Source organism: Astatotilapia calliptera, chromosome 22, assembly GCF_900246225.1.
Source record: "Astatotilapia calliptera chromosome 22, fAstCal1.2, whole genome shotgun sequence".
NCBI classification, from domain to species: domain Eukaryota; kingdom Metazoa; phylum Chordata; class Actinopteri; order Cichliformes; family Cichlidae; genus Astatotilapia; species Astatotilapia calliptera.
The window spans coordinates 9,453,978-9,476,284 of record NC_039322.1 but is presented as its reverse complement, the minus strand read 5'-3'; the positions used below and the strand labels follow the sequence as shown (position 1 = coordinate 9,476,284).

General features: G+C 39.9%; 1 protein-coding gene across 3 annotated transcripts in view; it reads right to left on the bottom strand.

Annotated features, from left to right (window-relative positions):
• Positions 1 to 20,526, bottom strand: part of epha10 (EPH receptor A10) — a 185,083-nt gene extending 164,557 nt beyond the window's left edge. Inside the window, exon 1 of one of the 3 annotated variants that reach the window (XM_026156065.1) lies at positions 20,105 to 20,526. In XM_026156065.1, coding sequence (XP_026011850.1) covers positions 20,105 to 20,183 — 79 coding nt within the window. In that variant the 5' untranslated portion in view covers positions 20,184 to 20,526. The remainder of the gene's footprint in view (positions 1 to 20,104) is intronic. The other 2 variants (XM_026156066.1, XM_026156067.1) reach the window with 2 other exon arrangements.
• Between the last annotated feature and the right edge of the window lie 1,781 nt (positions 20,527 to 22,307).

Sequence of the window (22,307 nt, the reverse complement as noted above, 5' to 3'; positions counted from 1 at the left end):
ATGGGGTGACAGAGGATTGAGACGATGAGGGCAGAGCAGGGTCACGATTCCATGACTGCTGGAGCCCTTCGGATCTGAGAAGCATGGCACACGGCATCACTAATGAAATCCGTGCCTTCACTCGTCTGGCAGCGAAAACCGGGAGGGGCTGGATGAGTCAAAGGAGCTGGAGAGAGAGCGTGATTAAAGTGGAAAGAACACAAGGAAAAACAGGTGTGTGGGGTGGAAATAAGAAAAAGTAATAAAGAGCTGAGGTAGAATGATAAAAGAAAAAAATTAGGAGAGAAAGAATGAATGACGGAGGAAAGAAGATGAGGAAGAAATAGAGGAAGCCTCATCTCCATACACTGTGATAGCAGGCAGATTTGAATTTAGGGCCCGTCGTTCATGGAGCCCCTATAAATAGGGACGAGGAGCAAACACCGAGCAATTTTGTCGCAATTCCAAACACAATGCCTGATTGAGGGCAAATTAAAATGCAAATGCAATACTTCCATTTTTTCCAGATTTCGCCCACGAGATAAGCGAAGGGCCGCTGTTCCTTTCATAAAGTGTAGAGGTGTGTGCGAGTTTGTGTGTCAGTGTGCGTTTATTCACAAACGTGTGTATGTGTTTGTTTGTCAAGTTTGAAATGAGAGGAGACAGGAGGGAGACTGGAGGTGAGGTTGTATAAACAGATTAGATTCAGTATTGTCCTCTCCGAGCTGCATTTCAATCGTCACCGTCTTTTCCTTTCCTTCTGCCCTTGTCCACCAGCAGTTTCAATAGACCTTTAACAAGCTTCACTCGAATTAACAACGTAAAAGAACACAGTCCCATTAGTTTAATAAATCATAAAATAATTAAAAAAACTTGGAACTGTTTATTTGACAAAATGAAAAAAGTCCACTGCTCCTTATACCTAAATATTTGGATTACAGTGAGGATATTAGAGGATTATGAGGCATTTTACAAGCTGGCATAAAACAGCTTTTATGAGCAAAGTGTTTAATGCTTGACAGAGCCTGGTTCACCCCCTTAATTGTTGCAAAGCCATCACTTCACCATATGTATTCGAATCTTTCCAAGTCACGGGGTACAAACATATTCGACTGCTGTGGTCACATGGTCTCACTGAGCAGAAGGTTCGTAGTACAAGCCAAGTGGAGGGCAAATGTTGATGGTAAAGTGCCGCCCAGTAACAAACGGTTACACTGTAGATCGAGGTTGAGCCGTGTACTGTTTACCAGACAGATACAGTAGGGTGTTTTAACCATGCAGAAAGAGGGAAGAAAAAAAATGAGATCAGACCCAATGACAATTTAAAACAGAAAGTGACAGGCAGGCAGGGAGAAAGAAAGAAGAAAGGAAAGGATACAGACTAAACCAAACAGCTTTTGCTTTAAGCTACTCTTTAACTAACTGAGCTGAATTTTTCATCAGCCTCTATTCTCAGGGGGTGGCCGACTAAAAGCAAGCTTTCGCTGCGTCCTCTCACTGCGTACGTGTCCCTGAGTGTGTATGTTTGTAGGACAAGAACGACTGTCAACGCAGTAAGTCACATAAGTCTGTCACATGCGGACTGTGAATGAGGACATGTGATTTTTTTTTAAACATAGCTTTGCAAACTTCGAGAAAAATGGAATAGAAAAGTGTCAGTTTACAAGGACATGCTAATATATTCACTATTAACTTTGTGCTGTTGGGCACTTTCTAAGCTCTTAGTTATTTTTCCATCCCCAAGGAGGCCTGGTGAGAAATGAAAGGAATGACAGACCAAGGAAAAAAAAGAATTTTAAAAAGGGATTGCAGACAACAAAGAAGAGAGCTGACATCTACGAGAAAGATCAGCGCCGCACTCTAGATAGCGGAATGACTGGAAACGTTGTTTATTCTAATATTACTGCAGGATTGTGTTTAATTATTTTTATATTACTTGTCAATAGCCAGTGCTTACACTTAAACTTACACAGATGAGCTCAGATGAATAAATGTCAATGAAGCACTGATCAGACTGAGTGAGAAGTGAGTTCTCAGCTTGGGAGAAAAAAATACTTCCTAACATCCTGAGACACCTTGTACGTGTAATGTGGCCATTTTTGTCCGCAACTGATCCCGAGACTGATGATCGAAGAAAAGTCCTCTTAGTCATCTTGGCTCGATAAAGGACAGTTTGTTAATTAACCCAAGTCTTGTGTGATGCAGTGTGAGTCAGACGTCTGAGCGATGCCACCACTCTGCTTCATCATCAACATCCCCAAAAGTTGGAAAAAGAAAAAAAGAATTCACATGCTTCAACTGCATGATATTAGAGGAGACCTTTTGTGCTCATTTCAAACTCCATATTTTTTTCATAAAAGTGGGCTCCACTAGAGTGGCTTTGCATGATTCATAGTTCAGTAATCCTTATTTATCTTATTGGGCCTTTGTGCAGCCTGTCACTTTATGAACTGGTGGAAAATGCCCATTTTAACTCTCTCTCCTCTGACTTTAAGCCAACTTTCTTTCCAACTTTCTTCTGAGTGGCTGCCTCTCGCAAGCAGAAGGTTTAAACAGCAGGTGGGTGGGGGTTGCTGTTGTTCACAGCCAGACATTAAGGATATCAACTCTCGCTGGCATCATACATAACCAAGAGTAGGGGGAAAAAAGAACACTGTCTGAAATGATTTTAAACAGCTTTTTGGCTCACAGGGTTCACTGTTAGTATTCACACGAACCACCGTAAGAATATATTACAAGAATCAAGAAAAGTATATTTGATTCATTTGATTAAATACACTAAAAAAAAAACATAAATGGAGGCCAAATGTTGCCAAATTAATGATAATAATATTGATTATAATAACTTTTGGCTTCCTGGTGAGTTATCAAATGCTAGTACTGATAGTCTGTGTACAGCACACAGCACAGAAAACAATTACATTTCAGAAAGCGATAACCAATTTTCATACGCATATAAATCTGTACAGTCCGGGCCGATGAACAGGCTACTATTGAATGCTTTAGTGGCATTTAGTGATTTATTTGCAGGCTCCTTCAAATAACCTCCATTACTTTGCCCCCATCCAAAACATAGACACACTCAAGACTTCAGAGGCAGGCAGGTAATTTGCCATTAACTCTAGCCACTCAATCCCTGAAACACTGCCAACTTAAATTGTGTTAGTGAGTTAGATAGACTAAGACAATGTGAAAGAATGCGAGAAAGAGGGAGGGAGAGAGATGGGGGGGGGGGGGGGTCAATTCAGTAAGCAAGACAAAGTGAGTGAGAAAAAAAGGAGGGAGGAAGGCACTTCCTTTCACTTCCTTTGCCAAAACATCCTTAGGTGCCCTGGAGACAAAATCTTAGTCACCTCAGCTCAGCACCAGTATGACCATCTGACCACTGTAGCATCACTTAATAACAGCCACATATCTGTACTATATGTACATAATCAGGCAGTGTTTTGTGCAAACATTAATTGATCCACATTTAATCCAGTCTGAATAGAGGAGAGGAGGAAAAAGCCACAGTCTAAAACCCACAGTCAACAGAGTTCGCAGAGCAACGTGCTATTGTGTTGTCTTGTGTTTTGTTCAAATGCAAATTCTACTGCAAAAAATTAATCTTACAGGCAGAACAGGAAGTGTTCAGCCTGAAGAATAAGAAGCCCAACCACACATAAACAAGCAAAATGGGAGAAATTTCCTGCATCACTTTTGCACACAGAATAATGCTAAGTAACCCTGTTAAAATTATTTAAATATACCCAATACATGAGCTTCCAGTGCTTACGTCCAGACACGGACCTACTACACAACAGCCACGCACAGCAAATGCATTAAATGTGAGGGCAAACCAATTATTGAAAATAAACCATTTCCTTGCCAAGGTACACTTGCAGACGGATATGGCACCACACACCCTGTCCTCAAGAAATCTTGAATAACCATAGCGAGCTCTTTAGCTAAGCAGGAGGGTATATACTGAATAAACATGTAGCACTTTAAGTGCCTAATTAAAAGAGAAAAGAAAGCTTAAAAATATTATTAAATAACTCATATTCCTATCACATGTAATATTGATACTACCAGTCTAAAATGTGACCAAGCATGTGTGACTTTGTCAGGTTGCTGATGTTGGATGTTGGATGTTGGACACCATAGGTGAAGGGAACCCTCAAGCTGAAGATAGAGCTCTATCAATCTTTGTTAGCCTGTAGGACCCTGGAGACAGCTGACAGGTTCAATGAGGCCATGGAGCAAGCCTTTTGGGTTGAGATCAGAGTGATTTTCACAAACCGTCAGATGACTCAGGAGGGGGAAGCAGCTTCCTACCCAGTCTTAAGAGCTTCAAAAAAAGAAGGCAACTGGACCGCTTTACTTAAAGAAGTCCAGTTGCCTTTTTTAAAGCTCTTACGACTATCGTGGCCTGAATGACTGAGAACCTACACAGACAGCTTTCTACCCACACTGTGTAGGGTGGGGATGGAGTGGTGCTGACCTCGCATGGGGATAAGCCATATCGAATGAGTGTTTGCCCTTCCCCTTGTTCCTCAAGGGTCTGGATGTTGTGGGGCTCTCCCGGTTGGCTCACCTCTGCAACAACACGTGAAACATGGGGACAGTGCCCCTGGGGTGGTGGCAATAATAATATTAACAAACCTTTTTAGAAAAAAGTCAAATACACTCAAATATAATTCTGTCTGTTTGCTGTCAAAGATTCCTTCCTGCATCTAAACGTACAATATTTATTGTGGTTGGCCAAACAGAAAAACTGTTCTGTTCACAGTTTAATGTGTCTGTGCAGATAACACCAGACTCACTGCTTTCTGCACTGTAAGTGCAGAGTTTCTCGTTTCACTCAATAAGTGGATCCTTGCTACACTCATTTAAGACGTGCTTTACGAGCAAACCAACCAAAGGCAATAACTTTACTCTTAACAATTATATGAACATTTGTCTGCTGTTATCAGATCACTGGCAATGCTACATAAATGATTAGGAGAGTTACATTGGAAGGTATGTTTATGAGACAGATTGCAATAACTGGGCACCCAAAACAGTTAGTCACGCATGCAAAGGTTTGCTCGCTGTAGCATCTCACACCTGATAAAGGAAAGCCCCAGTAAGAAAGTGTGCTTTAGGGTGCAACAATTTAGATTAGCCTTTGAATCCACCTGAAGCACGCAGCTTATACTTGCAACAGTTGCTGAGGTTTATCCCCCCTGTGCCACACAGAAACAAACACACACACACACACCTTCCTTCTCCCCTTTGCTTGTGCAGTTTTCTCTCAGCGGCTTTGGCTGCTACAACTTGATTTGCACATTTTCCTCTATGATATAGCATCTGCAGTCTTACTCTACTAGTTCTTATCCTGGCATCCATCTGTGATGTGAAAAAAGCAGGATTCACCTACTTTACTGAGTCTGTATATTGCTTAGCCTTCTTTTACTATGCCAGTGAGAATATTTGATGCTTCAGGCATGATCATACACTTTATAAGTTCTGAGTGACAAAATTAGAGTACATGAGATCTCACTGCGTCAACATAGTACAGAGAAATAATTCTGCCTGGTGCTCACATTGTTTTGTTGAAGAGAAATGGCTGGCTGGTCTTTGAAATAACCGATTAATAAAATGCCAGCCTCTTTGATTGGCTGGCTGTCTGACAGATAGACAAAGTGCTATTTGCCTCTGACTAACTTGATTATCAGCTGATTTATTTATTTATTTATTTTGATTGACTGCTGGATGCCTCACTAAATGCAATCCTGGCTAGCAGTATTAGCGGTTGCTTGCTTTCCAGTTTACCTGACTAAATGACTGGTTGTTCAGCCAGCTGGTTAACTGACTAACTGATTGGTTGTTTGGCGTGCTGATTGGCTGGCAGACGAATTGACTTGTAAACAGGAAGGCAACATTTAAAACAGAGGAAGCTGAGAAACAACAGGAGCACACTCCATCCAACCATCCTGCACTGATGACACTCTGATTGCAATCAAACCCAGACAAACAAAAATATTCACGTGAGTGCACACAATGCTACATGTTCAGAAATATACTTAAAGTCAGTATATTAACATGAATGAAGGCATGCACAAAAAGCCTAAGGAAAAAAAAGTGGCATCCTTGGGTGGCATGGTGGTGATTTTTGGATTTTGTATGTGTAAGCCTTCTGCCACAATAAAAAAAATATAGTTATACATAGTTATCTGTCTCTCTATATTGGGCCTATGATGGACTGACACCAGAAGGAACAGCTCCACTCCAGGTGTGTTAATGAATTGGATAAACAATTAAGATATGGATGGAATGGACAGAATCGATATAGTTAATGTGCACCGAGAAAAGGAGCTATGGTGATTATTTATCCTAATGAATTAATACTGGATCTGTCCAGATCAGCTCTGTGCCAAATTTCAGGCCAGGTCATTACCCCCATTATCTTCCTTATCAGCTCTGCAATTAATTTTTACTTAGTCCCTTTTCTTCTTTTCTGCCACTTTTGCCCTTTCTCCAAATTTTCTCAGCATCTCCAGTTCATTTCCTCTTCCCCTTCCTTAGTCACCCCTACAGTAAACTGAGCAGAATAAGTTTCATCCACCCCCCACCCCACCACTTAGCCTATTACTGTCTTTTTCATTCTCCTGTGCACTTTTGATAAACTGAGCTGATCTGGTCCCATGCTGGTATGTTAACCTTCCTTGCCACACACCACATTACATCCTCTGCCACCTACAAAGCTCACTCACGCCCAACCTCAACTGCTGATAAACTGAGAAGAGCAAGTCCCATGCTGGCATGTTAACCTGCCTTGCTCACTCACCTCATTACATCCTTCGCCATCTACACTTCACATACTCGCAATCATTCGCCCTCAACCTGGTCAGTAACACCTTTCATTAGAGATATTCTTCGCCACAGGGGGCTATCACTTCAAAGACGCCCTGCTTTCCTCTTCTGTGTCTGTGCTGAGGGGGTTCCAATGACAGGGTGCATGGGAGGGAGAAACAGGGTGAAAGGGGTATCATAAAAGTGACTGAGCCGGAGCGGCACGATTTATGTATTTATTCATCACCAAGGAAGCTGCGTATTAAAAGGTCAGGCAATTTTCCAGGTCAGCGCCCAAACCCACACGGTGAGGAAGCAAAGGGATAAAAAGGACAGGAGGAGAGGAGAGACAAGAGAGATAAAGAGAGTCAGAGCGGCTGAGATGGCAAGCCGGTAAAGGTGATATTGGCAGTTGGACATACATCAGTGCGTTCACACTTGAGGATGTTTTTGTGTGTTTATAAGCCAACTTTACCTGAGCACTCTGCATAGAGTGTTTGTTTGTGTGTGCAAGAAAGAGAGTGCATGTATGGCATGTGTATAGATTCACTTCTCTCTGCACACCGGCTGTGGTTAATGAGTTTGAAAGGTCAAACGCCTCTCAGAAAGATTAATGGGGTTTTCTATGCACAGGGTAATGGTTTACGAGGTCCAGCCGGACACATTTCCAACATGACGGCCATTACCACCACAGAACAGAAGAGGAAGGAGGTATCACAGGTAAAGACAAGGACGACATGAAACTGCTGGGCGATCACCGGGTAGAAAATAGCGTGCGTTAGTCATTCTAATCTATATCCTCGGCCATCAAAATGGCAACCATTCCTGTGCATGTGCACACAGCTTGGTAATTTAGATGACATGCATCACTTATTGCAATAGGCAGCAGCACTCATTACAATACTTTTTTTCTTTTCAATTTACAGTTTCAACAGGAATAGTGTTTTTCTTGAATAAGTTTTAAAATATCCTAATTGCTACATATTCTTATCCCAGTCATTTATGAAAACCTCCATCACTTGCTGTGTTTTTGAGCTACTCTATTTAGTCACAATCACCTTTAGATAAAGGTTCGGTGACAGCACAGGTATTTTACAAGACTCAGTAATCGGGTAAGAAGCTGTTGGTTGTAACATTTTAAAATGTCTCTATCCATCTCTGATGTAATCAAATTTACTTTATTTTGAATAGCTAACAATTTTTATTATTCGTTAATCTTGATGTTAAACACTATTCTGTATACATTTCTGGTATTTTAGCATTTTATATGAAGCCTAGATTCTTATTCGTTGTGCAGGAAGGCGTCACATCAGGTGATTTTTCTTTTCTAGCATCACCTGACCTCAAAAATACAAGCAGAGTCAAAGAATTATCTTCAGTAACAAGTCTTTACCCCTGACCTTCACATCACTGAGCCTCACAGATAAACTGTTCTCAGCAACCCTTTTAAAGCACCTTAAAAACCTACACGAGTGTAGGAGAAATTGTGATGTTTTGAAAACATCTTTTTGAAACAGCTTTTTTTCCTTGCTTCCTACACTTGTGTGAGTGCAATCTATTTCATCTTCTACATGTTTGAGAAGGGGTGGGCAACTCCAGGCCTCGAGGGCCGGTGTCCCTGCAGGTTTTAGATGTGTCCTTGAACCAACACAGCTGATTTAAATGGCTAAATTAGCTCCTGAAGTTCTCCAGAGGCCTGGTAACAAACTAATCATGTGATTCAGGTGTGTTGACCCAAGGTGAGATCTAAAACCTGCAGGACACTGGCCCTCGAGGCCTGGAATTGCCCACCCCTGTGTTTGACTATGCATAATCATTGTCGATGAGTTACTGTAGTTTATATCTATATGAAATCAAATATTCCTTGATTATAATAAAGGAAATTTAGGCTGTATTTTACAGGAGTACATAGCATCCACTCATTTATTTCAACACATTTTACTAATCAAAACACAGCCTTGTGCATAGGCCTTGTTAAAAAAGTCTGAAGTGCTACAGTTTGACTCAGCTTAGAACTGCCTGTAACTGCCAAAGCTGCTATATCCCTGCAGTTTTGCACCAATATTACATAGCAGGACATATTGGAAGCAAGCACCACTGTAGAGGGGACAGAAAATCAGAGAAATTTAAGAAGAACAAGCATAATCCAGCATTTAATCATGTAAAAACTACTGAGTGCAGAATGATGTACAAATAAGTCAAAGTGTTTTTGTCCCCTGTCTTATGTGTACAGTCTCATCAGGTCAAACATGGAAAGCATTAAAAGGGAGCTTTCACAGGTCAGTCAGCCTCGACCAGAGGTAGCAACGCACACACTCACACAGCAGAGGAATGACAGAGAGACGGCTGGGTTCACTAGAGGTTTCAAGCATGACATGCGTATGCATGTTTACTGCTGAGAACATTTGTGAACAGCCTGAACAGAGTACAAGCCTCAGTAGGTGTGATTTCTCATGTGTCCCTAAAACATGCACAGCGTGTTGCTATTTAGGTCACATCACTCTTACGTAACATGCGGTGGACGAGTGGATAACATTGCCTCAGCTGCTGCCAGCCTGAAGGTTCCAAAGTATGTTGAAAGGACCTTCAACCCAAAAACAGAATTCTCAGTATTTTTTAATATATTAATATGAAATATTAAACTTGAAATTTTGAGCCCAACTCAGAGAACATCAGCTGTTGAAGCAGGTTTCCCAAAACATCACACTTACAACCAACTTTGATCTTAAGTGGATCGGACCAGTGGAACTCCTCTTTCTGTCGGCGCAAAGAAGTTATATATTTTAATATAGGAAAAGAAGTGCAATTTCAACAGTATATCTCAGCTTTTCTATATGATAAATAAACTGTGTTCCAGAAAATAAAAGAGGTAGAGGTAGAAGGAGTTTAGTTACTCATTTCCCAGACTGTCCTGTAATTATAAAAGAGAAAGATTTTGTTAATTCACAGAAAATGACCTTCCCCCCCACTGTGGATACACTTAAAAACAACCAAATATAATATATAGTAGATAGAAAAAATCCCTGTTTATTCACCATCATTTAATTATTTACCGGTTACTTAACTACTTTGTACGGTGGCCCTGAGAGGCCAAATGGATTGCAACTTAAGAAAACACCAGCAATAAGAATAATGCTGCAAAAGCACACAAAACACAACGGAAATAGAAAAACGAAAACAGAAATAGGAAAAACAAAAACGGAAATAGTAAAAAAAAAAAAAAACAGACTTCCGAACGCACAAGGGAAGTGTTTCTGGGGAGACAATAACCCGACGCACCAGTTGCAGGAACCAAAACATGTTAGGTAAGTGTGTTTTAATCTCATGATTCATATAATACTGATGACGGATTATTAGACTAATAGTCAGGCTAACACACTCACCTCTCATCTTTTGTTTCCTCGCAAAACCTCCACTTCTAATAAGTGTCTCCCAGCGCAATTCATATTTGGGTTCCTACAACTGGTCCGTCGGGTTATTGTCTCCCCAGAAACAATTCCCTTGTGCTTTTGGAAATCAGTTTTTTCCTATTTTGGGTTTTCCTATTTCTGTTTTCGTTTTTCCTATTTCCGTTGTGTTTTGCGTGCTTTTGCAGCGTTTTTCTTATTGCTGGTGTTTTCTTAAGTTGCAGTCCGTTTGCTGGGTCAATTCTGGTACACAGACCATAGGTTTGACACCCCTTAACCTTAAAGGCTTTGTGGAAACTGAATCAGTATTATCTCAGGTAGGCCAAAATTGACCAGACGAATCTTCAGCAAGTTTGCTATCACAAAGCAAAACAAGGTCCAAATTTTAGATTTGTAGCACTAACAGCAGGGTGTACAGTGGGTTGTATGCCCACAACAAATGGTAGAGGTAAGTAAAATTACACAGCATTGATCTTGTCATTTTACTTTTTTTATATGTGGTTGGTGCATGCCTCTGTCTGCATCTATGTGCTTTATACACATTCCAGGAGCTTTATCGCCTCCACGGCAGTGTGATGTGAATGCTGTAAGGCCACAAGCCTCAATTGAGGTTGATGGTCTCTAAGACAACACTTTAAAGGGAGGGCAACACATTTAACCTCAAGTTACAGCTCCTTTCCTAACATTTTCTACCAAAGCATGGTCTCTGATTTAAAAGGAATTGGTGCGACAGAGCATGCATTATCAAAAAGTCACATCTGCAAGTGGGTAACCACAAAAGGTCATTTTTCGCCCAGGGCTGGGTGATATCAAGTTTTAAAAGTATTGCATATAGCACTGCATAAAGCGTGTCTTCAGTAAAACACCTCCAGTGTTTGCAACTTCTCACTGCACTCTTTGACTCATGCACATCTGCCCCTATTATCCCCCTGCATCTTAAGCTTGTTCTCAAAATTCTCCTGAAGCAAGAAGGCATAAAGAGAGCTGGTTCAACAGTGAATAACTCAAAGTTGAAAGCTCTGTTTTAACATTAAATATACACGTGTGTAAAGAGACACTAAGAAACACAGTGACTGCACAATCGAGGCAGCAGTACACAAACAACTCCTTCAACATGTGAAAAAGGAAACTGAAAAATATTATTTACCCAGATGGGTTTTCAAGGGCATGAATTTTGGACTGTCAATACATTTGGCCTGCAGCTCCTAGAAGTCTAGAGATGGAATGAGCAAACTCTTACGAGCTTGAAATACTTGCTTGAAATCCATCTTGTTTTTCATACCAAAGCCTAAATGAGTGGGTGAGTTTGTTTTCACCACTGGTAAAAAAAAAAAAAAAAAAAAAAAAAAAGGAAATGAAATGAAATGGAATGAAATGCTGGGAGTGTGAGGGTGGCAGACTGACTGAGCTCCACCAAGTTGTCAGTTCAATTCCCAACATGCCCACCCACATCAAGTCTCTCGTTAATGTTGTTACTGTTTACTCTCAATGCAAAACACCCTGAGCAGGAAAGTCTGCCAAGAGCACAGTTACAGCTTCTCACAAATACACATCAGTGGCATTTATCAACTTTAGACATCTTAGGACAGAAACGCCTGCCAACAAGTGCTCCTCTAATCCATTAGTATCCCAACAAGAGTGGCAAAAATGAATAATGTGTTCAGAGTATCCATTCTATCAGGTAGTCTTAACTCTGAAAATCTGTGGGTGGAGACGTTTTTAATTTATTTTTTCTTTTACATTTACACTTTTTGCATATAACCTTTGAAAAACCTTTAGAAAACAGGCCCTTGAGATGTTTACATAAGGCTCTGGCATGAAAGCACATGTGAATTCACTGAAGTATGTCTCGTTTTTTCTTCATTTTGGGCTTCAAGATTTTTACTTTGCACTCTTCACATCTTCAGCATTAGAGGATTTCTTTTACTCTGCATACTCATATTTACACACTCTCTATGATGCAATAATATCAGAGAGTTTTAGAAAATTTATGATACTACCACAGTGTCCGTTTTGGTTGAGTGTAACCCACTTTTTCCTCCATGTGTCTAGAATTTACAGATGTTCCCTAAAAAAATGCACATGCTTAAACACAGAGGTTATACATACTGTGATTCCTGTTAAGATAACTATTTCTGTATTTTAATGTTCTTAAATTTTAATGAGTTCAGGTTTTGAAAATATAACCACAGCATTTATAATATTTTTTATTTAATAAAAATGCTAAAGTCCCAATCTTACAAATTTCCTGTTGTGACAAACTGTTTAGGATGCCATCCTCTTCCACTTAGCACTGTTTGGCCAGGTTTGTCATTTAACTCCAATATTTAGTGCGCCTGCGTCAGCCAGCATGCAGCCTGTTTCAGTTGCCCCTGCTTTTTGTCTCCTTAATTTAACTTTTTCTTACTTTTTTCTTTGTTCTTTACGTAGTATTTTAGAGTGTTTGTTTGTTTTAATAGCTTTCTTTTGATTACATAATTTCCTTAGGGAGCAATAAAGCATTCTGATTCGGATTAAAACAAAATGCAACATCACAAGATGCTGTCACCTTAAAGAAAGAATGAATAAATATTCAGCTACTGTAGATTCCTAAGCAAACAGTTCACTTTTTCCCCCTGCTCTTTTGCAGAGAATCATCTGCAGCATGTCAACCCCTTTTTACCCACAGCTGGAAATTTCCAGGCAGGGAAGAAGGTAAACCTGTTTCATTTACTGAGAAGAACTACAGTTTAAGTGTTAATAAATACATGAACTGGCTAAGAAAATGACTCTCAGCTCGATGTTTTACAAGATCTAAATGTATATGACACACCGAGTGACAGTCAGATTAGGGTTGAATGGTCAGCTGAAGACCTGAACATTGTAGGGAATTCATATTGTTCACACTTAGTTGGAATATTTCTAGGATGTTTTCTGTCCCCTGTAAAAAAATAAATAAATTTAAAAAAAAAAAAGTGGTATTATGGTGGCATAATATCAAGTTGAAACAAAATAGTCTCTGCTGTCCATGGACAGATAGCACTAACATTCATACTCAGTTTCTGATTTGATAGTTGTTTGCAATGTAGATCAGTTCAAGATCTAGCTCTAAAAATCAGAGGGGATGGAAGTGGGGGTATATTTTTAACCCCATTAAGCGTAAAAATAATTTAGCAGAGACAGAAACATGAACACCCACTTTAGCACATTGTATACTGGTGTACTGCTAATACACGCAAAGCAAAAGAAGTAATCAAATGCTACCATTGACAGCTGTTAAACAATTAACTCACCTGGTATTTGTTGCTTGCATTGACACATCCACAAGAACCAGAACAGACATTAAAAAACAACAAGTAGAATTTCAAAGCAGTTTCCTACGGGTTGAATGTTTACTTGCGACTGTGGTTAGCTGCCAACAGTTTACTGATGTGACTGTAAGTCTCACGAGCAGAAGTGCTACAGTTTAGAAAAAAATGTTTTGAATTATCTTTTTCACTATTGACAACAGATGTAAAAGAGACATGGAAAATGTTTGAATTTCACACTGCAGTTACACATACCTGGGTTTCTTGACAAATTAAAAACATTATTTTTGACGGTATGCCCACCGATCTAAGTACAAAAATGCAAGACCATAATGTAACATATAACTGAAACATCACTTAGTCCGTTAGTTGAGGAATGCTCCATTATCACTGTCAACAGAACGGTTTGAATGATATGCTTCCATTTGTGAGTGATGGGTTTCTTTTATTTAATGCAGTAAATTGAAAATCGTTGGGTTTTCAACAGTTTACCAAAAGATTGAAACGTATAAAGAGATCATCTTGGACTTTAGGAAATTGTAAAAGACCTTTTTAAACATTTTAGAATGTTTAAAATCACATATTCAAATTAAGGAAATGACTTGTAGGATTAATATGCTTAAAATAATCATCACTTGCAGCTAGTAACTAACTAATTAACTGTATGAATGTAGCACTGTGTTCAAAATATAAATTATGGTTCTTTCTTAATATAAATGACTATTAAATATGGTGAAAAACTGCAAATAATGCAGAGTTATTATAGAATGGGAAACAGAATAATTGTAATTTTCACTTATTTACTATGTGAAAAGCATAAAAATAACTGCTACAATGGCGCTGAGCTCAAACTAATCTACCCACAGAAATAGGTAGAAATAAAATGATGTAACCATTAACAGGAGCAAAACGTCCGATTTCTCAAGCTGTACACAAATGTAAACGTTAAATATCCTTGCACTGTAGATAAAAGTTTTATGATTCATTTCATACGGTTCAGTTTTATTAGATTTGTATAGCGCCAAATCATACCAACAGTCACCTCGAACACTTTATACTGTAGGGTAAAGACCCTACAATAACAGAGAGAAAACCCCAACAATCACATGACCCCCTATGAGCAAATTACTCAGGACTATAAGGCACTATATAAATGACAGGCAAACAACAGTTTAAGAATTGATTCATAATGTTTTTTAGTCTCTCACTGAGGTCTATTTAATTTCCTGTCTTTGCTGAAATACTTTTGCTGCAGCAACGATTCAATTAACCCACACGCAAATTAATAACATTTCATCTCATTTTAATAGAATTTACAATGTCAACAACAAGTTGGTCAAGCTACATTGCACTTTGATTACGCTCTTTCCAAAACTGCACAGTCCAAGGATGCTTTTCAGTTCTCTTGTAATAACAATCACAGCCAAAGTATGAAAGCCAAAATGGAAAAAAAAAAACAACCCAGACACTTCTCTCACGTAACATGGCTGCAAGCCAATGCGAATAAGTATGTGAACACACATACAGGCTGTGGTATTCATATGCATAGATAACAGCTGAAGGAGAGGTTTCAGCATAGATTAATCAGTTAAATGAGCAATAAATGTGTAGTCCATCTGCACTTCCTTCATCTATCATAGACAGCTGCACAAAGCCCCTTCGTAACTGTCCAATATGGCTGAAACACCTGCTAAAAACCCCCATTGTTCCCTCCTACCTCTAAACACACACAAAGATTGCTCTTTTTCTCTTCCATACACACACTCCCACCCTCTAGTGATAGCTCATTCTTGCGGACCCAGCAGAATAGCCCAGATCCTATAGTAGTCTCTTTACACTACACTGGACCAAAAAAAAAAAAAAAAGTAGGTGACCCCTACCGGTATCTAATACACATACATTACACATCCGCTCTCTTACACATGTAATTTATCAGCCTTTCAATTCCCGTGGAGTGGGGGGTAAATACGAATCTGGCTGAGCTGCTGAATTGACTTCTTATATTAACTCTTAGTCTGTTTGATCACATGAAACTTACAAGTGTTGTACAACAATGAGTGGTGGCAGCTTACAAGGCCCTCATCTCTAGCTCTCTTCCAACCGCCTTTATTCCCCTCCAATTTTCTTTCTGTCACTCCCTCCTACCTGTGTCCTTAGTCTTGAACTCAAGACATCGCCTCTCCCCTTTCTCTGCTTGTAACACGTAATTTTTGGGGTGAGGCTCCACCATCTCCCTCTCCCTCTTTTAATTTCACCACACCTGTGCCTCTACCCTCCCTTCTGCCTCAGCCCTCGTCTCGTCTTTCCAGAAAATGACAGTGTCCCCGAGGCCTTGACAAGAGAGCGCTGCACTGCTACGCCTGCCATCTTCACAAATCACTCTGACCTTTCATACTCACAGAGGTCAGAGTCATCTGATCTAACATGCACAGGTCTAAAGCAGTCCTTGCCAGCCAACGAGATGGTCTAGTGCATCGGTCCAGGGCCGTGGCAGCAGAGCAGAAATAACCTTGCAGTAATCACAGGCAATTAGCTCCAACTGATGCCTGGGAGGGTGGATAGCTACCCCTTTGCCAGTCTGGCAATAGCTGATGATCCCAATATTAGTAAATCAGATTGCTTCTAAGCACTAATTATAAGATTTAGTGATGATATGACATAGGAGTACAGTTTAATAAATATATAGATGAATTAAACTGCTTCCAAGTCAACAGAAGTATCTGTATCTAGATAAAGCTGTTTTTTGGCATTATAAAACGTTATCTATGTAATTGGCAGGCAATGTACACACATTAATCCAAGATTTGCCTGTCCTACTTAAACCAGTGCTTCAGTGTTTTAGCACAACACTTAAAATCAAAGATCTGTGGCCAACATCGGTGCAACAGTGACTGTGATAACACTGGATCTTACACATTCCATAATAATTAATAAATAATTTCAGCATTTCTAAGATTAACTGTCAACATTTTATTTTCAGTATTTCTGTTAAATTGGCTATTTTATTAAGGTTAAAGAATGAGGTGCATATGTTACGGTTTATCTGTTGCTTATGTGTCTAAAATGCTCACAATAATTGCTCTGGGGAAAATAAAAAGCCTCACATTATTTGTGGTAAAGTCAAACTCCAGACCAAACACAATGTAGATTTTTAAAGCGGTGCTGCTGCGGACGAAATAAATGGAAATATGCAGGTTGAAGCAAATTCTTCCTGGGCAATGCAAATAGAGGTGAAGATGTCACTATGCAAGATGAAAAATGCTTTAGCCTGAGCGTTTTTCTCATACCAAAACTTACTGACTTTACTTATGCATGGGCATACAGACACAAACTGGGGTAAATAAAAACATGAAAGAACCACAATTCCGGTTAAGGTCTGGGATCACTGGCTGAGCTGTCCACAAACGCACCTTCTACACAGTCAAAGGGTCAACAGGTACACTGGCACAGAATTCAAGATGTAGTCTTATCTCTGTTTTAATGCTATACCTTTCTAGCATGTAAAAACCCCACTGTTAAAAAAAGTCTAAAGTCTCTGAAGAAATCCATTAGAAATAGTTCAGTTCAGTCTCAGTTCTAAGGATCAGTCACTGCATTATAATGAAACAGGCACTTTGGGTATGTATGGATATTGTGGATCTATCATTAAACATGTTCGATCATAAAAATACTAAAATTGTATCACTAATATTTCAGTTTTACAATGCATTACGGTAAATAATGGTACCTGTAAATATGAAATTAGATATGGCATGCTGGTTTGGGAAGAGTGCCAGTATAATAAGGCTCTAGGTAAACAATAGACTGCTGCATGTCTGCCAAGAGCATAGTGCAGGCAGTTCACAACAGTCATTCTGATGCAGCGAGCAAGTGAACAAAGCTACGGTCCCACAAACAGGATAAACTCACAGGTTACGCTGCAGTTTCTGAGACTCTTCCACCTCACGTTTTCAATCACTCCACTCTTCTCTCACTCTGCCTCTATTGTTCTGTATGAGGGTTGTTCCCTCTCTCAGCTTAGGACAGGATGGATGGATGCAGAGGGAGAAAGGGAGGGAGTGATGGAGGAGAGAGAAAGTAAATGAGATCCCAATGAGATGCCAAGGTGCGTTAGCGGTGAGGTGTGGGGAATGAGAAAAGAGACCTGAAGGGAGGAGGAGTGGCTAGATTGACTGTGTGTAATGCGCTAGAGTACGATGGTGGACACCCGGCTCTGCCTGTCGGAACCCCCTGGTCATATTAGTGTTTGCTAAGTCAGCTAAAGAGGTTGAGCACATGCGCAAGCAGGAAGAAGATGGAGGAAAAAAAGAGGAGCAAAAGAGAGGAGAAATAAGAGGGTCATGTGTGAGAGGACGGGGGGAAACAAAGAAAAACAGGAAGAAAGAAAGTAGAGGGAGCGCTAAAGGAAGGAACAACAACATAAGAATGTAGCTGCACATTAAAGAGGCAGGAAAATGCTGCTGGCACATGAGGGGAAATGAAATAAGAGCACAGAAATACTAAATGATATATAGAACTGGGAATAACAGCTACTGAAGGATTAGAATAGGCACAAGGGCAGACCAAAAAAGGGAATCATCAGGAATGCTAATCAAAGAGTGTGTGTATATAGATATATGTATATATATAATGCAATGCATTAGTAGATACAAAATTTCAAATGCCTAAACGCACAAATGCAATTCTCTGTTGAAAAGGCCGTCGTGTGCCTGAGCTTCTTGGTTAGAACTAACAGAATGCATGTAGACAGGTGGGTAAATTGCCTCATTTAATGTGGATATAATGGGGGAAAAAAGTGGAGGGAAAAAAATCTCCCCTGTGTTTTCCCCCCATCTCTCAAATCCTTAGGAACAGCGAGAAGAATTGCTGCCAATACAAGCCTTCAGGAGCACATTGCTTTCACAGCAATTAATCGCTGTCACAACATCAATTAAACAAAAGCTAGCATCCAAATCCGGCTACCCAGCATTCCAGAGAACCAAATCAATCTGGCAATGCTCTAGAGGAAATGTGTGTATGGGTAAATGAAGAGTACAAATGTGGGCATGTGACTTTTCATATGTGAATGAGTCTCTGCATGCGTGCCCACAAAAAGGGGCCTTTAGTACCAAAAAAATGCCACACCATGTACATGCGAACAAGTGTATGTTTCATTAGAAAGCCTGCATGCAGGTGCAACGTGTGCATGCCAAGTGAGTGTGTGCATTTGACCGTGGGCTGCATGTGCGCCAGTTCTGCTCTAATGTGTGTATATGTATAATGTATAATGCATAATGCGTGTCAATGATGTATGGGTGTAAAGTGTGTCAAGTGTGCCAAAAGTAGACTACTTTTCTCAGAGTCAATATTGGTTACTATACACTACAGCTGCATGTTTGTTTGTGGCTTTACAGTGACTTTACACCTGAACCAGCAGCCAGAAATGCATGTCCATTCAGCAGCTTGGGTTAGGCTGAATGATTAAAATCTCAATTTGTCTACAATATCTTGGATAACTTGCTGGTGGTGAAAGTATTTACCTGTGGCAATCAGCCAGGGTGCTGGTAAATCACTGGACCACAGCAGTACCTTCCCAGCTCTCTCACACACCTCAGTGCAGATGCAAACGGGCAATTAAACAAGCCAGCAATCCACATCCTAATCCCACATCAGCATTAAATCTATATATAATCCCCCACTGAATCACACATTGTTCTCCTGCATAACCACTGTTTCATAACTTCATTTAATGCCGCTGAAGAGCCAAAGAGAGGAATTAATGCCGCCGCCTCGCTATTTAAAAATTGATGAAGAAAAATAGAAGGTAAAGTGAGCTGAATGGGGAGATTCATACAGTCAGATAAGCACTGAGTCAACATCTTATAATGCATCCCGTGGTCCGCGTCACAGCTTCAGTGACTGAGTATGAAAAGACAAAGAAACCAGTTGCACAAAGATGCCGCGACGAAAGCCTTCCGTACAAGTCATATCTTTGTGGCAACAGCCCGAGGATTTCTTTTTCATAACGAGGACGGCTGTCTGAACCAAACTCACTTCCTGAATAAATCATAAAGTAAATGTTAAAGCAAGCACTGGCTCTATGTGGGATCACACATCTGTCACAGCGCATAGTCTACACTTTGTGCCTTTACAGCAAAACCTTTAAACTTGTGCACATCACTATTTTTTTGTCAAGTTTACCATCTAAACTCTGTAGCACTGCTGTTAAAGAGTAATCCGTTGTTTTTGTTTGCTTGTTTTGTGACAAACTAATAAACTAAAGTGACGTGTTTGTCTGTGTTAAACTGAAAGATTAAAAAATCTGATCTATTATCCGGACGCTTGAGAGCCGTCGCTTTGAATTCAGCACAAATGCGTTTTCTGTCACACTACAGCTTTTTCAAACGCATCTATCGCTCCATTATCTGGTAATCACCGCCTCTCCATCTATCTCTCTAATGTTTTTCTTTTGTTTTTAATTAAAAGTCCGCCAACATTAATTTGCTCTTATGCACCTGCTTCTCATCACAGGATAAGTGCAAATGTCAAACTATCTTTACGGCGGACATCTGTCTCCTGATTAAGGCTGCCGTAGCCAGTTTGGGAACAACCGATCCGTTAATTTTTTTCACATACCTTCTTCTGCATTGTAGTCTTTCACTTCGTTCAGCAATAATATCCAAAGCACCGAAATCAGCGTTTTACGGAGATCCATGTTTCTCTGGCCAGTTCCGCGGGGCTCTTGTCATCTCTCTCCAGCCTGCGCGCAACGCACCGCAGCAGAGACGCACTCAGTGTTTGAATCGAGCGAATGCCGTCTGGGCAAGTAGTGCGGGATCCGGAGAGCCACGCGGCCTATTTGATATCTCGGGGGAGGGTTCTGAAGGGGAGATTGACATCGAGCGAGCGCAATGAAGTGGGACGCGGAGTAGTGGGTACTGCAGGGTCGACCTATCAAGGAACTGCAACCTGGAATCTTCACGCCAGGTGTTTTCACTATCTAGAGCGAACAGACCCGAATCCGCAGTAGAGCTCCGTTTTCGCTTATGTCGATGTCCTCACAGAAAGTGACGTGAGTAACTTTGCTGAGTAAAGACCAGGGATATTTGGTAGTTATATCATGACGTGTGTTAGAGTTTAATGGGGATTATTTGCTTCTGTTTTCAAAGTATTTGTTCAGTGAGCAGCAATTCTGAGAGTAATGTGCAGGATTGAGGGGACGTCCTGAGTGGGAGGGTAAGGAGTCCTCGCTTAGCTGGTGTTGTTTCATTTGGATAGTGCAGGATTTTTTTAAATAATATATATGTAAATGTAGCAAAGCAAGATTATATATACAACATATACCATATATAATTTAAATCAAGCTAATTTAAATCAACATTGTAAAGGTTCGCGCTTTACTTTTGGTGGCTTTGAAAATACAGAAGTATTGAGCCAGCTTAGGCAAAAAACAACAACTTTAAAGTTGCACAGTGGGTTTTAATCTAATTAACAAAAACAGTTTAAGATATTACAGTCTTTTCCTTTCAATTAACACACTGACTTGAGATCATTTCTGTAATGAAAATCACTATCCTCCCCATGAGGGTTACATTGATTTGGTGCTACTTAAAGTGAGGAGACATGCTCATACCATTCTGCAGCAAGCAAGTAATATTTAGCCTTTTACAAGGTTTGTTTGTGCCTCAGTTTGAGTCCTTAAGACAGCAAGATGAATTAAAACAATGAAAATACTGTTTCAAGGGTTTGCATCATTGTAACCCAAAGACTATTACTTAACAGTCTCTTGTGTCTTCCCTCACTGTCATAGCCACATGCTGAAAGACAGTGCACACACACACACACACACACACACACACACACACACACACACACACACACACACACACACACACACACACACACACACTACTTTGAATTGATCATTCTCACAGTTTAGCTTGGAAAGCAATACAGTTTATTGCAGATTGTCAAGCGAGATACTGTTTTTGTAAAGCGAGAACTAGTGATGTGAACACAGGTTGAAACTCCAATCAATAAAATCTTTTCTGAACGCTCAGAAGCGAGGTCTGCAGGAGATTCAAAGGAGCATCTTCCCTTTATACGACTATTTTTAAAGAAACGAAAAAGAAATCATCACATGTGCTTCATTCAAAATATGAGAACAGATTGATCTCGATGGCATGAAAAATGTCTCTACACAAACAGTTCATATGATTGTTTCCATATAGATTCAGTTATTTTGATCTTGTTCATTTACATGTCTAACTGTTCTAGGTAGAATCACTCATTTTGTCACTTACTTAAACTGAAATTATAGCTGCATAAAACCTGATTTCAGAGTTCAAAATTGAAGCCAGAAGCTGAAAATAAATAATAATAATAATAATAATAATAATACATTTTATTTAAATAGCGCCTTTCAAAGCACCCAAGGACACTGTACAACAGATAAAAACTGGAAATATACACAATGATAAAAATAGAAGATAAAAGTTAAAACATACAGTAAGTAAATAAGTAAGTAAGTGGGGAAAAAAAGTAAACAGCCTATAGAAATGCCTCAGTGATATCCACCACTTTGCAGCTCTTCAGTGTATACTACCAACCTTGGCTATTTAGCTACTTTTCAAACTTTAATGACATGGTAATTAAAAGGGTAGTCAGCACACCTAATTTCCCCCTTAAGCAAGTCCTGCAACTGCCAGACATAAAGCAGCTCTCTAATAAATGTAAGTACTTTTAATAGCGTGCACACACATAAGCTCCCCTTTCGTGCAATTGTATGCAAGCACACTCTAACACAGTACAGTGTACATTCTTCCTCCTATATGCTTCA